At 44.1% G+C, this 15692-nt stretch overlaps 1 protein-coding gene across 1 annotated transcript in view; it reads right to left on the bottom strand.

The window, feature by feature from the left end:
• The window catches only part of LOC139281624 (uncharacterized), a 106928-nt gene that overhangs the window by 72800 nt on the left and 18436 nt on the right, over nucleotides 1-15692 (bottom strand). The window contains exons 7-13 of the mRNA XM_070901769.1: nucleotides 14379-14491; nucleotides 11634-11712; nucleotides 8568-8705; nucleotides 5544-5706; nucleotides 4587-4708; nucleotides 3125-3265; nucleotides 1561-1674 (exon numbers count right to left, since the gene is read on the bottom strand). Of these exons, the coding sequence (XP_070757870.1) occupies nucleotides 1561-1674; nucleotides 3125-3265; nucleotides 4587-4708; nucleotides 5544-5706; nucleotides 8568-8705; nucleotides 11634-11712; nucleotides 14379-14491 (870 nt within the window). The remainder of the gene's footprint in view (nucleotides 1-1560; nucleotides 1675-3124; nucleotides 3266-4586; nucleotides 4709-5543; nucleotides 5707-8567; nucleotides 8706-11633; nucleotides 11713-14378; nucleotides 14492-15692) is intronic.

Below are 15692 nucleotides of genomic sequence, written 5' to 3'. Positions count from 1 at the left end.
TCTCAGCTGGCCTAGCGCCCTAAAAGAGGTGTGAAACACCTCCCTTAGTGCTTCGCTCCACATTCAGGGCCCAGTTAATGAATTTTGCAGCTGCAGTTGGGGGGAGATTTGTAAGCAAGGACGAGTAGGTGAATCAATGTAATAGGGAATGGGAACATTCTGCTATAGGAATGTATATTTTAGTGTGATACTTATCCTCTGACGTTCTCTTTGATTCACTTGACCTCACAGCAGCAGTTCTGATCCAGAACAATGGCGCTGAAATTCCGATGTCCCGGGTCTGTACGAAGTTTCTACCGACCCAGGAAGGCATCGGAAAAGCCGAGTTTCAGCACGCAATGGGCATGCGCTGAAAACCGGCATTTCCGATCTGTCAAGTTTCTGGCTTGACAGATCCTCCGTATCTTGGGAGTAAGGACACTTGCAGGGCAAGATTTCCAATATTTACGAATATCTTGCCCTGCAAATGTCCTTTACAATCTTGCGCTTGAAAAAGCAGGTGTATAGAAAAAATATGATTAAAATAAAAATTTTAAAAACACATTTATGTTAAAACCCTGCCCACTCAGATAATTTAATTTTAAACCCTAACCCTAACTATTTTTTAAAAATTGGGATTTTTTTTTTAATTTAAAAAACATGTGTAATATTGTTAATTTCTATGAGTTTATTGTGTGAGGTGTTTTTTAAATGTTTTGTATAGTGTTTGTGCGTTTTGGGGTTTTTCTCATTCATAACTTACAAATCTCCTATTACTATGAATGAGAAAATACTTACCTGTGATTGGGTGTCCAGGCACATGTGACTCCTGCGGACGTCCCAACGTGCACGCGCTGCGCGTCGTTGGGAGAGGAGGCCTGTGAATCGGAAGTCCCAATGTGTGCAGCAGCTCCAGGTAAGTGCACAGTTTATTTCTATTTTTTCAGGATTTACCCGTGGGAAGCCCTCCTTGGAATTTCAGGGCCAATATATTTCTGAGTCTAGATGTAGCTGTGTATTTAACAGTAGCTGTCAGATGATCAGTACCCATGGTTGCTATCTGATCTGACATTTTTACTGGGTAATGACTTATCTTTTCCAAAAATATTTTATTTCTTCTAAAAAAAACTGTCCCCATTGGAGGAAGGGTCGAGAACCAAAGGACACGGATTTAAGGTGATTGGCAGAAGAACTAAAGGCGACATGACAAAAATGTTTTTTAAGCAACGAGTGGTTAGGATCTGGATTGCACGGCCTGAAAGGGTGGTGGAGGCAGATTCAATGGTGGCTTTTAAAAGGGAATTGGATATGTACCTGAAAGGAAATGAATTGCAGGTCTATGGGGAAAGAGCGGGGGAGTGGGCCTAGCTGCGGTGCTCTTGCAGAGAGCCGGCACAGGCTCAACGGGCCGAATAGCCTCCGACTGTGCTGTATCCATTCTATGATTTCTATGAAAAAAATCTTTAATAAGCAATAGAAATATAGATGATTTTCAGTTACAGTGTAACATATTTTTGGAAGTACTTCCTAGTTCTGATAACTACAGTACAGGGCACTGGTGTAATTGTAGGTGAGGAATACCTGGCCTGAGGAAAAGTCCAAGCACGTGTCCCATGCTGTTAAGCTGTTTTCCAATTGGTATTCCAATGCAAATTTAAGATCAATGGGTTGGCCTCCATTCCAGGCAACATGGGCCTAGAGATTAAACAAATGTTAGTCAGACTTTATATTGTTCCATTGTATACTGTACAAGGTTACAACTTAAATTAAACACAGTTGATGTTCCAAATCACTCTTGAGTGAAATATTATAGCAGCTTGGGTTTATTTTTTAATCAGCTTGATTCAGACTTGGGTGATAAAGAGCGACAGGGTATAGAGTGCTTCTGGTAAACCGTGCTGACCATAATACACGCCCACCTCCAGGTTTGTTGTACTCTGCATGTTGAAACTAAAAATAAAACCCTATGGCTGCTTTATAATATGGAGCTGTCTTCCCTGTAGACACAACGGGGCAGGCCGGCCAGGAAAGAACGATGGCGGATACGGAGCATAACAGTTTTCAAAGCTGGAATGACAGTGGCATCAGTAGCAGACAGAATGACAGTGGTAGGGCCAGAATCTGGATGGAGGGACAATTTTGGACTGAGTGATATGTATATGGCTGAACTTTAACAGCCTGTTATACTTTCTCCCATATTACTTGTGCAGTATCACATTGGAAAAGTCGTCAGCACAAAAGCTACTCAAAATGAATGAGGAAAGCCACACATTTACCAATCTAGATCGTTTTTTAAGGGCATTAAGCAAGCAGATTTTGCAATACAATGTACCGTCACCCTGCTATCTTCAAAATTCACAGGATAGAAAAGATGCGCAGATCAACTTTTTAATAGTCAGAGGAGTGACCTTACATGGGGCCGATTTTCAAATGTAACTAAGCAATAATATATGTAAGTACTGAAGCTGAAAATGAGTTATCAATCTTTTAGTGACTGAAATAAATAATTCTTTTTGAAGTTAAGTGTGTAATTCTAAACATTCAATGTGATTGTATTGTGAGGGATGTAATAGTGGTAAGATTAATAGTTCTCTTTAGAATTACACACAAAATACGTCACACGCTTTTTTATAGCTTGTTACAGGATCTCGTTGTGCAGTGGGATTTTGTGCTAAGTCAGGCTGTGTGCAAATGATTATTTGCTGTCGGCCACTCTGACATTATTAGCACTCCCTGGGGGTGTTAGTGAGAATTAGCACCAGGTTCTTTTATAATTACATGCTGCGAAAAAAAATCTTCAATAAAGTAAAACAAATAAATATCAGATTTATAATGGCTGGCCTGAAAAACTTAAAGGAAAGTGTTTCCTGGAGATGTACCTTGTGAGACACTTCCAAACATGTAAAAATATCAACTGGCCTTGTTGTGAGGGGGATAGAAACTAGCTGGCTAGAGTCTTGCCTCAGGCCATCATTTAGTACATTGAACATGCAACAGTATGGTTGCCATTTGTACAGATGTCTGTGGACTGGAGCAGCATTCTCATTAGACACAAAAGGGCATGCTGGCCGTGAAGGAATGCTGGGGAATACATTACAAAAATAACATTGATAACTCCCTTCCCTCTCTGGTTCACTGGTCCAACCTTTTGATTGAATTTCTGTTCTTTTCTTTCAGAAAGACACTTTAGTTCAAACTTTTCCAAGGCGAGTTTGAATGGGTGTTGAAGATTAGCTCTACTTTCCAGACGATCTTTATCCAAATTCAGAGAGGCTAAAAGAACCACCTGTTCCAAGGAAAGATATTTTTATACAATTGAGCATTAAAAAGCTCCATTAAATATTACTCTTCCGATATCAAAGCACGTTTTCATTTCCATTGCTATCTGCCGTTTTACACTCTTGCCCAAAGTCACAAATACAGTCTTAGTTACCTTCTGAATGCGATTAAACAGAGAAGCCGAATGTGCCTTAAAAGACATGGCGGGTGGGGGGGGGAGAAATTTGGTGCATTTGCGCCTCCCATTAGCGATCCCGGGGAGCGTTACCAGGCCACAAATGCCTTACAGCCCAGGCACGATGCTAGCAGTGACTCCCGCCATATTCAGTGGGAGTTTAATGGCAATGCTGCAGCATAGCACCCCGATCTCTATCGCCACATTAGCGTCCTAAACTCTAAATTGAGGTTTGCCCCCTTCGGCTGGGCCGGGCAGTAACAGCGACAGCTCCAGGGGACGTGTACCGGGCGGCAGGCTGCTACCAGGGCAAAAATTAATGGGGAGGTGGCCGACTGGTGAGAAAAAAAAATCTGACCTTTTTGTTGCCGCTCCGGTTGCGGTTTCTTCACGAGGTCAGGGCCGTGATCGCTCAGCTGGGTACTCTGCTCGAGTGCTGAGCTGAGTGCGCTGCAACCCCCGCTCCCCGGTGGTCCAGGGAGGTGGCTTTAACTTTGGCAGAGTCGGTAGCGAGGGCCCTTCTCTTTATTTGAGGGACGAACCCCTCGGATGCAGCAGTGCGACGTGACCCAGTGTGCAGCGCTGCTGAGGTGTTCACTCCGTTACCACCCCAGGAAGGAAGTGAAGCGCTTGGTTTAGCGCTCCACTTCCTTCCGGGGGGGGGGGAGGGGGCAGTAACCCGAATGTAGCACGAGGAGCGAGACTTCTGTGCCCTGCACAAAGTCTCGCGCCTCCCAAACGGGGCGATAATGAATTTCTGGGCCATGATAAATACCAGGAGCGAGGTAAGAAGTGGCTTCCAAACTTCAATTGGGCAAAGTTGAATTTTTCCCAAAGCCATTGAGATGGATAAATGTTGGCAGTTTGGGAGTGAAATTGGTCGGAGTGAATCGACAGCACGTTTTACACAATGCTTGATTTTTTTTTTCTATTGCAGTTAATGGAAGAGAACATTGAGCACAGTGTAAAACAAGCTGCTGATTCACTACAGCGTGTTTCACACCAAGACCAACTTCGCTCCTTGAATTCTGGAACTAAGCAGTCTCCTCGCACGGCAGTGCAAACACTGCAGCAAATAGAGAAATATTGTGTTATATATCTCACAGGCCACAGTTTCCACTTATCAGTCACAATCCATGTTTATCAAACTAACCTGATCCTTGTTGTCCCAGTTGATTACAATGTCATCCTGGTGACTGAGGAGAGAATGAGAAAGCCTCATCCTGACTTGCGATTGATGAGGTAATGGGAAGGCAAATGGGTGGAGAAAGTCCACTGCAAAGGAATGATAAAGTCGATTTAACCTTGTTAGAAATGCAGGTAATGCTAGTAATTCAATGCATTTGTGCCTTCCGTTAGCGCTAGCAGGATGCAACAGCCTTACCGCCCAGGTGCAGCGCTGGCAACGACTCCTGCCATCTTGGGCCGGTGTTTCACGGCGGCGCTGCAGCTTTGCACGCCAACCTCCTGTGCTCAGAGATCGTGATGTCATCACCATCGTCCCCTTAACGCCCTGGCCCCAAAATTCACTTTAGGCTCCTGCAGCAGCGCCGGGCGGGCGACAGCCGCAGGAGGCGTGGATCAGGCGGCCGGCTGCTACCGTGGGCGATAGAAAATTAAAAAAACACTTACCTTGCTTTTTTTTTGCTGTTTTCTTCACGGGATCCTGGCCGTGTTCGCTCAGCCCGGCACTCTGCTGATCGCGCAGCACCCCCGCTCCATGGTGGTCCGGGTAGGTCCCTTTTTAATGCGCAGAGTCTGCAGCATGGGCCCTTCGCTTTAAGTGAGGGAAGGGCCCATCGGACATGGCAGCGCGGCACGGTCCAGTGCACAGTGCTGCTAAGGTGTCCGTCCCATTAGCCCTCCAAGAAGGAAGTGGAGTCTTGATTTAGCACTCCACTTCCATCCGGGGGCGGCAACCCAAACTTTGAGAGGGGTGAAACTTTAGCGTCCACCTCCAAACGGGCAATAATGAATTTTACCCCCAAATTATTTTGCTAAACAAAAAAATTGTAATATATCTGCTGAACTATTGATTAAGTATTCCAGGTTGGAAGATTAAAATGTACAATTTCTTATTATTTTACCAACATTCCAAGTGAGATTTTACCATGAATTTCATGGCGTCCAAATATCTTTGGGAAAGGCCCACTGTAGTTTCCTAAAAAATTCAGCTCTTTTTCTCCCCACAAGGCGGTGTGACTGAGCATGTAGGTCCGGCCATTCTTCTGGTAAACTGAGTTACATACCAATATTTTCGGAATTGTTTTCCACTGTAAAGGGGAAACAAACAAAGCTAATTAAAAAGTAATGTATCTGCCATTATTGGAAAGAAATGTTCGGAGACCATTATAACAAGTGGTGCAGTTATCACAGAAACACTGTACAAAATCTTGACTTAAATTAAAAAGCAGATGAAGGATGAGTAACACAGACCATCTGTTAGCGTAAATGTCGCAAGCCTGCTCCCAGCAGAGTTGGATTTACTGGAAAGGACAGAAGTCTCTAAGGACCTGACTTCATATTTTCATAAAAATGTGAGAGAGGGCTCCTTCTTTGCTACTAGTGGAACTGCTCACAAAAAGGCAGGAGGGTACGTTCGACTCCTGTGAAATAAATGTTGTTCGTGATAACAAAGAAGTATCAGCCAATCACATTGTATGCTTTAATATCTCTCACAAAGGCACTTAACCAATATAAATCTGCCAAACTCTGATAATCCAGCTGTGTAGTGTACAATTGCCGTGCAGAATGGCTTAAGGACAATAGGGGCGATTGTAACCCTACCTGCAGATGGACAGTTAATATCACCCAGGTACTTAGGATAGTTCCTGACTTTAGCCTACTTAACAGAACAGGCAGCAAGGATTACATAGAATATACGGCACAGAAACTGGCCATTCGGCCCAATCAGTCCATGCCAGCGTTTATGCTCCACTCGAGCCTCCTCCAGTCTTTCCTCACCTAAATCTATCAGCATAACCCTCTATTCCCTTCTCCCTCATATGCTTGTCTAGCCTCCCCTTAATTGCATCGATACTATTCGCATCAACCACTCCCTGTGGTAGTGAGTTCTACATTCTCACCACTCTTTGGATAAAGAGGTTTCTTCTGAATTCCCTATTGGAATTCTTGTTGACTATGTTATATTGACAGCCTCGAGTTATGCTCTTCTCCATACCCAACCACAGCTGGCAGCATCCCTCCCGAGTGCAATTTTAACTTGGCGACCTGATCAGGAAGCCACAGCGAGTTTCCCGCCAGGTAAAGGCAGTGGCAGATCAGGGTCAGAAGAGGCTGGAAAAAGTATGTTTAGCTTTCTTCCTTTTAAAAAAAACACTTTCCTTTGGGGCCACGAGGAGCAGTAAAGCTTAGGCCTCCCCTGTGTGGGCTCGCCTTCTCAATTGCATGAACTGACAAGCCGATCCCTGCCCCCCAACCCCACCCCCCCTCCTCCCTCCCCTCCCCTCCCCTCCCCCCGCCCCCCCCAACCGAGCAGTCTCCCAGCCGGAAGTCGTCTGATGGGATTTCTGAAGCTTCAGTTTTGGCGCAGCAGGTGAGTTTCTACCCACACCGCTACTCACCTGCTGCCAACAGGTCCAGCATTAAAATCGGGGCCAAAGAAAATTCTGGTTCAGTGACTATGCAGTAAAAGCTCTTCCAAGTGTTGAAATGAAGCACTGCAAACAAATTGGTTGGTGGTTGAGGAAAAGCTTGACTATGCAAAGAAGGCAGCATCCAATGGCGTACGTCACCCAGATGGTACACTAAGTTCAGAAGGAAACAAATTGCATGACTTAAAGGCAGCACCAGCGGAGGTCTGAACGCCACCACGACGTCATAGCACAGGACATATATACACATGGTGGAAAGTTAGTTGTAATACTGCAACTAAATTCATGCAAAAAGCTGTACTGACACAGAGACATTATTCCATACATAGTGGTTGTGTTTAAGTGCACCTGCGGCTCAGTGGGTAGCACACTCGCCTCTGGGTCAGAAGGTTGTGAGTTCAAGTCCCAATCCAGGAACTTGAGCACATAAACGTAGGCTGACACTCCAGTGCAGTGCTGATGGAGTGCTACACTGTTGGAGGTGCCGTCTTTCGGATGAGACATTAAACCTGTACACCTGTCTGCCCTCTCAGGTGGACGTAAAAGATCCCACGGCACTATTTAGAAGAGCAGGGGAGTTATCCCCGGTGTCCTGGCCAACATTCATCCTCAATCAACATAACAAAAACAGATTATCTGGCCATCATCACATTGCTGTTTGTGGGAGTTTGCTGTGCGCAAGTTGGCTGCCGCGTTTCCCACATTACAACAATGACTACACTCCAAAAGTACTTTATTTGCTGTAAAGCGCTTCGAGACGTCATGTGGTCGTGAAAGGTGCTATATAAATGCAAGTCTTTCTTTCTCATGTACCTGTCGTGGTGGCTGGTGTGCTGCTGATGCTTGTTGTGCACCATCTTCCTTCTGGTGATTCAGGCTTTGCAACTGCTTCTCATTTGAGCCAGCAGTACATTACTGTCATTTTGTCAACCTTCTTGGAAGCATCCTGAATGGCTCTCTTCTCTCTACCCAGCACCCCGACTGGTTACTGTAGCATCCTAATTGTCTCCTTTCTAAGGCTGCATGTGCAACATTGAAGGCACTCTCTGATGGACTATCGGGGTTATGCAGAGGTGCCATCTCTAAGGTAGAACCATGTAGCCTATGGGGAAAATTTGATGAGTTAGCCCTTCTGAGGGTAGAAATTGACTTTGTGCGCTAGTGTAAACCGGGCACTAGTGAGTCGTTTTACATCTCCCCCGATTGACTTCAATGGAAGTATAAATAGGGAGAGATGTAAAATGGGCTGATGACTCACTATCCCCCATTTTACACGATTGCACAAAGTCAAAATCTATCCCCTGCTGTGGAGCTTTGCTGGATCGAAAGGTCGATTGGATAATCAGGCAAAGGGATTTGTATGTTCTCAGTAAAAAATTAAAGAAATGGGATTAAAGATACAATCATTAATCACAGAAATAAAATCACTAACAAGCTAAGGAAATAACAAAATATCAGTGCAATACTTTACTGGTACAAGAACACAAGCATGTTATGTTAAATTAAATGATGGAACAAACCTGTGGGAACGTGTGAGTCATCTCCAAGACCTCACTATAACCAGAATCACCAATAGTTAAAATGGTGTAAGCATTCAGTTTACTCTTGTCCAGTATGACGTTCAGTATTCCTTTTACCATATTTGCAGAGTAATTCACCTACAAAGAAAAAAGTTGTCAGCATTCGTGTTTTAAAAAATGAAAGAATTCAATTAGGTTATGTTTATGTTATTTGTATTGTTTTATAATTAAAATTGAATGTTAAAACATACATAATAAACCACACAGAGGCTACTTTAATACATTATATATATATATAATATATATGTATATAGCATATGGATCCACCCACACCAAAAACTCTCAATACAAAGCTCACGCACATAAAGTTGTGTTTGGAGTTTCCTTAATAAAAAAAAGAGCTACAGATTGTAGTTAGTGAATTTAATAAGCTGCATTTGTGCTTTTGCCGACTCAATGTATCAAGAAATTATCAGTATAAGTTTACAATGTCCTGCCAGAAATTTTTGGCAATATACAGAAAGCATAGTAATATATTTGTGTTCTCCTCGACCTGCTGTCAAATATCTCTTCCTGGATTTGTGATGATGACAGTGTACCAGGACAGTTAAGTCTCCTGTTACATTGGCAATACTGCATGCACATGGAAGGAAGTTCATGGTGTGCTAGCATTGCAATGAACTGGATGGGGTCTCATTCTCAATGCTATAAAACCTCTCAAGGGAAATTAGAACGAATGGGAGCAGAACTGTGCCAGGAAAGAAAAGATAACTCATACAATGTTTGTAGGAGAGGTAGACAAAGATTCTAATAGAAATGTGCAAGAAATTGTAGCAGTCAGTGTATGGATATAGTCCGATTGGTTCAAATAGCACTGACATTGTGTAAAATAAATTTAAAAATGTATTCCATTTTGGGTGTGGTCCAATCCAATACGACGGCCATGATTTTACCAATCTCGATGGGTCGCGGCCCTGTTGCTATCTCCATCCCGACCTCTGAAATGAATTTCCCCTGATTGGGCTTGTTCAGCCCACCCAGCACATTTCCCAACCAATTAGAGGAAATGGGTCTGGCGACATCATTTGATGATTCGTCATCAGCTGGTTTCCTTAAAGGGACCATGGGCAAATTTATTTTGACATTTGTGCTGTCAGTGTTCTACAGCATTGAGGTGCTGCAAACACTGACAAGCACTGCACAGAGATGCACAGCTGCACCCAGGCTCTCCCATGATTCCCTCTGTATGCTTATGGATGGAGTCCCAGCATGCAGGGAGGGTCTCTTCCCTTCCCCTGGGCGGAAGAGATCAACACAGCCTGGTTGCACATTACGGTGGAGGGCAGAAGCAGGGATGTGATCAGGAGGGCCTGGGTGCAGTGCTGCAAACGCTTCAATGATCTCAGTAGATCATGAAACGTTACAGCAAAGCCACGCTCAACCTCATCCTGCTGTGCCTTTCATCACATCCCCATCACTCTGCCTTCCCTACCCTACTGCTGCACATCCTTACTCACACCAACTTGCCTTGCACGTCCACCCAACCCTCTCTATCTACAGTATCACATCCCAATCTCACTAGCCACCTATCACCCCTCATCTTAGTGCAATCATACCAACTAATAACACACAAGGGTAGATAGACTCTTGGCTGTTTTCTACAATGTTTATGTCAATTTTCTGTTATTGTGGTGTCAAACAATGAAACTTTTATTTTCAACACTTTGCCTTCTTGGACAGATTTGTGTGCACCTTTGAAAGTGGCTTAGTGAGTTGCAGTGAATGGTGAGACATAATGGCTTGGGCATTGTCGGGATGCTTTATGCTGTTGGTGTGAGGTGGTGCCAACCTGGTGCATAATGTGGCAGCCAGGATGTACAGTGTCAAGTGAAGTAAATCTGCCCATGGTGAGGCCATCCTTGGCCACCCGGGCAGCAACGTGGTACGGGTGCTGATGCCTTGTGTCCTGTGCAGCATCAGGTGATTGCAGAAAAGGTTGGTGGTGGTGTTGTTGGTGCTGCTGGTGTGCTGGTGTTGGGGCTAATCGTAGTGGGATTCTAAGGACCAAGTTGAGAGAGTATAAAGGATACCCATGCTGATCGAATAGAAGGCAGGTGAAGTAGACATGTCAGAAGCGACCTGTCAATGGTGAGAGAAGTAATGAGGTCAGACTGGATGGGGCCTGTTGTAAAGACTTGCAGCATGGTGAATCTGTTGTGGAAATGCAGTGAGGAAGAATTTGTGGCTGAGAAGGTATCTCTGTACATTTGAAGCTGTCAACTGAACAGCTGATTCATTGCCCACTGAACTCCCGCTTCAGCTTGACAGACGTGGTACATGACCTGTGTGGATACCGTGGGCGAGCTGTCAAATGCAGACGGTGAGCTGAAATTCATTCTTAAGTGGCTCTAAACAAGTCCCAAATTATATGAATTGGGTCCCCCATTGTGAACCGGCCGCTGAGTGTTGGGTCTACTCAGCGCTGACAGACCCGACATCAGGGAAAGGCGCATGGTGGCGGGTTCACCGCTGGATCCCGACCTGCTGAGGGAAAAAAAGATCTTTCCACCTGACCCGCCACTGATCGCTCCGGCTGACCCCTGGAAAAACCAGCCCTTCTGTTTAATCAGCTGCTGTAAATATAAATAGCTGCTGTCTGGTTGGTGGCTTGCTCAAGCCCAAAAAAGTACTTTGTTTTATGTTGGTAAATTTGATCAATTTATAAATAACAAAAAAGCCCTCAGACTTCTCAGCATGAAACGTTGCACTTGTTTGGGGGGGGGGGGGGGGAGGGGGGGCGGGGAGCTGAGATCATTTTCAGTTTGGGTAGAGAACTAGCGGTTGAGGATCGGAATCCTTTCCTGCACCCACCTGACTTTCCATTCGATTGAACTCAATGTAAAGGAAATTCAGCCAGGGTATATAACGGGCGCCCAATTACCAACCACCTGTTATCTGCCTGCGCGCACAGATTCTCCCCCACTGCTTTCAATACAAGGTGGAATTTGTTTGCTAAAGAGCTTTATACTGTTTTACTTCAGTAATTTCAAAACAGGAGATATTTACCTTTGGCACTATTTCCACTGTCCCAGGAAGATAACTGAGGGCAGGGATATTCTGCAATACGATCAGCTGCAGCTCTTTACTATAAAGGGAAGAAGAAAACAACCAAACAGTAAGTTAGCCAAATGAGAACATTGTAAAAATTAAACAATACTGGCAACAGTGAATGAAACAGTACAACTATATTCAACTGTATTGAAGAAAAATCTCATCAATCGCAATAATACCAGCAGAAAATAAGGCTGTGGTAGCATAGTGGTAATAATAATAAAAATAATAACTTTTATTTATATAGCGCCTTTAAGGTAGTAAAACTTCCCAAGGTGCTTCACAACAACTTTACAACACGTTAGATATTGACCATTGAGGGAGAGAGAGAAAAAGCGTGAGAAGGAAGTGTAAAAAGAGATTAAAGGCTCGGGTCCAAAGCGGCAGCCGAAATGTGCACGCAGATAGACATAGGTGAAAAAACAATTAAAAAATTATTCAAATTACATTGTAAATAATACAGTAAGGAGTATACAATAGTAAAATCAGTATTATAAAAATGAATTATAATTAAACAAAATTAAATAATATATACCATAATAATAAATTAAGTTAAAATTAGAAAATCAGCAATTGAATCAAATTAAATCAGTTATTAGCTTTCTTTAAGATTCATTCCCTGTCCAGTGATTCAATTAATATGGAAGAACCAATCACTGTCCTCCATCCTTGTGATGTCATCATTTTATTACTTTTTATTTCTCATTTTGTCCTCTTGATAGGACCTGTAATAGCTCCAGACTCGAGCTGCCTCCGTTGTCAGGGAGGCGGTGATGTTTAAATCTCCCTCCAACTGCTCCAGGCTCACATTGCCTCCGTTGTCAGGGAGACACTGATGTTTAAATCTCCCTCCAACTGTTCCAGGTTCAGGCTGTGTCCATTGTCAGGAAGACACTGATGTTTAAATCTCCCTCCAGCTGCTCCAGTATTGAATGGTATAATGGTACTGAATAATAATCCAGAGGTCATGCATTCATTGTCCTGCCATGGCAAGCTATGAAATTGAATTTAATAAATCTGATCATTTGTTGGCTAGCACCAGAAAATGTTATAAGAACGTAAGGTAAGAACATTAGAATTAAGAGCAGGAGTGGGCCATACGGCCTCTTGGGCCTGCTCTGTTGTTCAATAAGATCATGGGTGATCTTTGACCTCATCTCCACTTACCCGCCAGATCTCATAGCCCTTGATTTCCCATGAGTCCAAAAATCTATCTCAGCCTTGACTATACTCAATGATTCAGCACCCACAGCCCTTTGGGGTAGAAAATTCCAAAGATTCACAACCCTCCTCATCTCAGTCTGAAATGGCCAACCTCTAATCCTGAGACTGTGACCCCCTAGTTCTAGACTCTCCAACCATGGGGAAACAATGGGGGGGGGGGGGGGGGGGGGGGGAAATTGCGGTCGGAGGCTTCCTTTGGACGAATGCCTCCGACCCCAAAAAAATCTACGAAAATATCTGGTGGTCCCAGGGGAACATAGGATTCCGGTCGGAGGACTCGATTCGCTGCGCATGTGCTCGGGAACATGTGCTCCAGGTACGTATTCGTATCCTGGAATCACGTGGGCCTGGACCACCAATCACTATGTAGTATTCTCATTGATAATAATGGGAACTCCGTTTTTACAGGCTACCACCACTATCAATGAGAATACCCCCCAAAAAACAAGAAAAACACAATAAATTTTTAAAAATCATCTCACATAGTTAAAATTATTTGAAATTGAAGGTAATTAAATGTTCTTGAAAAAAATTTTTTTTGGGGAAATCTTTTATAATGTGTTTTAATAGGGTTAAAATAAACTTACCTTAATGGACAGGGTTTTTAATATAAAAATGAATGATTAAATTTAATTTTTCTAGGTTTTAAAACTCTTACGTTGGTAAAAGTAGGCTATGCGCCTGCTTTTACCAGGCGTAAGAGTTTGAAGGACATTCGCTGGGCATGATTTGGGCAAATAGCCCAATCTCTCCCGCGGATGTCCTTCCCCGGGATGCATAGGACCTCTCAAAATAAATTTTGAGAGATCTGAAAAGCTGTGTATTGGCACATGCGCATCGCGCCGAGAACAGGCTTTTGCGAGGCCTTGCCGGGTGCTTGCGCACTTTGTATGCACCCGGTGAGGCCGCAATTTCCAGCCCAATCTCTCAACATCGAGCCTGTCAATCCCCCTCAGAATCATGGTTATATGACCATGAAAGCTGCTGAATTGTTGAAAACCACAATTGGTTCACTTATGTTCTATAGGGAAGGGAACCTGCCACCCCCTACCAGGCCTGGCATGACTCCAGTCCCACACTACATGATTGCTTCTTAATATCTTGAGGGCAACGAGTGATGAGCAATAAATAGGGCTTTGCCAGTGTCACCCACATCCCCAGAACAAAGAAATAAAATGTCAAATAGAAAATGATTTCTTCCTCAGTCATATTCTCCAGCCCCTTTTAACAATATCTGTAATGGTTCTAACTGCATTCTATATTCGGTGCGTACATCAAAAGTTCAGACTCTGAGTAAGCTTAGTGTGCTGAATGGCCTTTGGAGTTAAAAAGAAAGCATGTTTTCTGTTGTGGACATTTGTAAAACAAGTTTTAAAATCCTGAATGCGATGGAATAATTACAGCGCAAAACTTTATATTTGTCTATCTATGATTCCTTGGTCTCTGTTAGACGACTGCTGAAACTGTTCCTCTTACTTGTGTTGTTGATTCCTGCCCTCCACATGCAGTATCAGACTGGCATTTGGCTCATAGTCCAGCCTCAATGATGCATCCATGTCGGTGTCTTTGATCATACCATTGCATTCAGCCTGAGTAAATGACAGCACAGCAATACAAGTGCAGTATTAGATGAGGGTAGTTGTGCTGCGACTGAAATATTTGTTGGGCAACATCCACTTTATCACTGCAGGGGTTCAGCCCATTCAAACTCAGGGAACCAAACTATTTTACCAAGTGTGGTTTCTACAACTGAACAATTATGTATGTCATTTTACAGAACAATCTGTACATATATAAATGATAGCCATTGCCCACCCTAGACAACTATGCAGACTGCCACATCTGCTCTCTAGTTGCTATTAGCAGCTTTATTCTGCCTCTCCATTCCTTGTCATGGCTTTGTTAGAAGCCACTATTTTGTTTAGACAAAACTGTAAAATGCAAAAGATATTGGGGCTGAATTCGCGGCCCCCAGGGGCGGGTACAAGGTGCGCTTGCGCCCGTAGGGGCCGCTCAAGTTCCGGATTTCGCCATGCACTGCGGAAAGCCTCCGACCGCAATTTCTCCACCATTAATTTGCCACTGTGTTAAAGCATAACCCAGAACATCATTTGTTACGTCTTGTATCAGGCAGTATCCTTGAAATCCCGCAGAGGCTCTGCTGGTCTCCTGCCATAGCTAACCAGCAGAACACTGTGTGCAATTTCAAGGATACTGTGCTGTTTCCAGGAGTTTCCTCATTGCCTTGTAACTCCTGTCATTAAGGACTCTTGAAAAAGGTAATAAAAAAAAAAAATGCTCATCTTAACCTTCTTCCTCAAGGGTTGACAGGACCATGTCTGGGGTTGAGAGTGTGGCCCCTGGGAAATCCCCTCACCCACTCATGGACAGACTGGCACTGGAGTTTCCAAATGGTCATGGGTAGGAGAATGTCCAAAGTGGTGCTTGTGCCCACGCAAAAGAGGTGCCCTTCCACTGACCTCACAAACTCCAGTGCTGGAGGGCATCCGCTGGCTCGAGCCTGGCTTAACCATCGAGATCGCACCCTGCAGATTTTCAGAGTTGTGGGCTGGATTTTCAGTTCTGCTCATTTCGGGGCGGTAATGGCGGCGGGGCGGTAAAGATTGCGCCCGGGAACAGTTTGCGCCTCAGTCAGCAAAATTCATCAGCTGGGCCCTTTGTGTGGGGCGGAGCGCTAAGGGAGGTGTTGCACACTTCTCTTAGAGTGCTAGGCCGACTGAGCAACTGAAATCCCGAGCTAAACAGCCGGCCTCGGAGTCAGGCCTGGGG

The sequence above is a fragment of the Pristiophorus japonicus genome, chromosome 15, assembly GCF_044704955.1.
Source record: "Pristiophorus japonicus isolate sPriJap1 chromosome 15, sPriJap1.hap1, whole genome shotgun sequence".
Classification (NCBI taxonomy): domain Eukaryota; kingdom Metazoa; phylum Chordata; class Chondrichthyes; family Pristiophoridae; genus Pristiophorus; species Pristiophorus japonicus.
The sequence above is the reverse complement of the archived record's forward strand: the minus strand, read 5'-3'. Positions and strand labels throughout refer to the sequence as shown.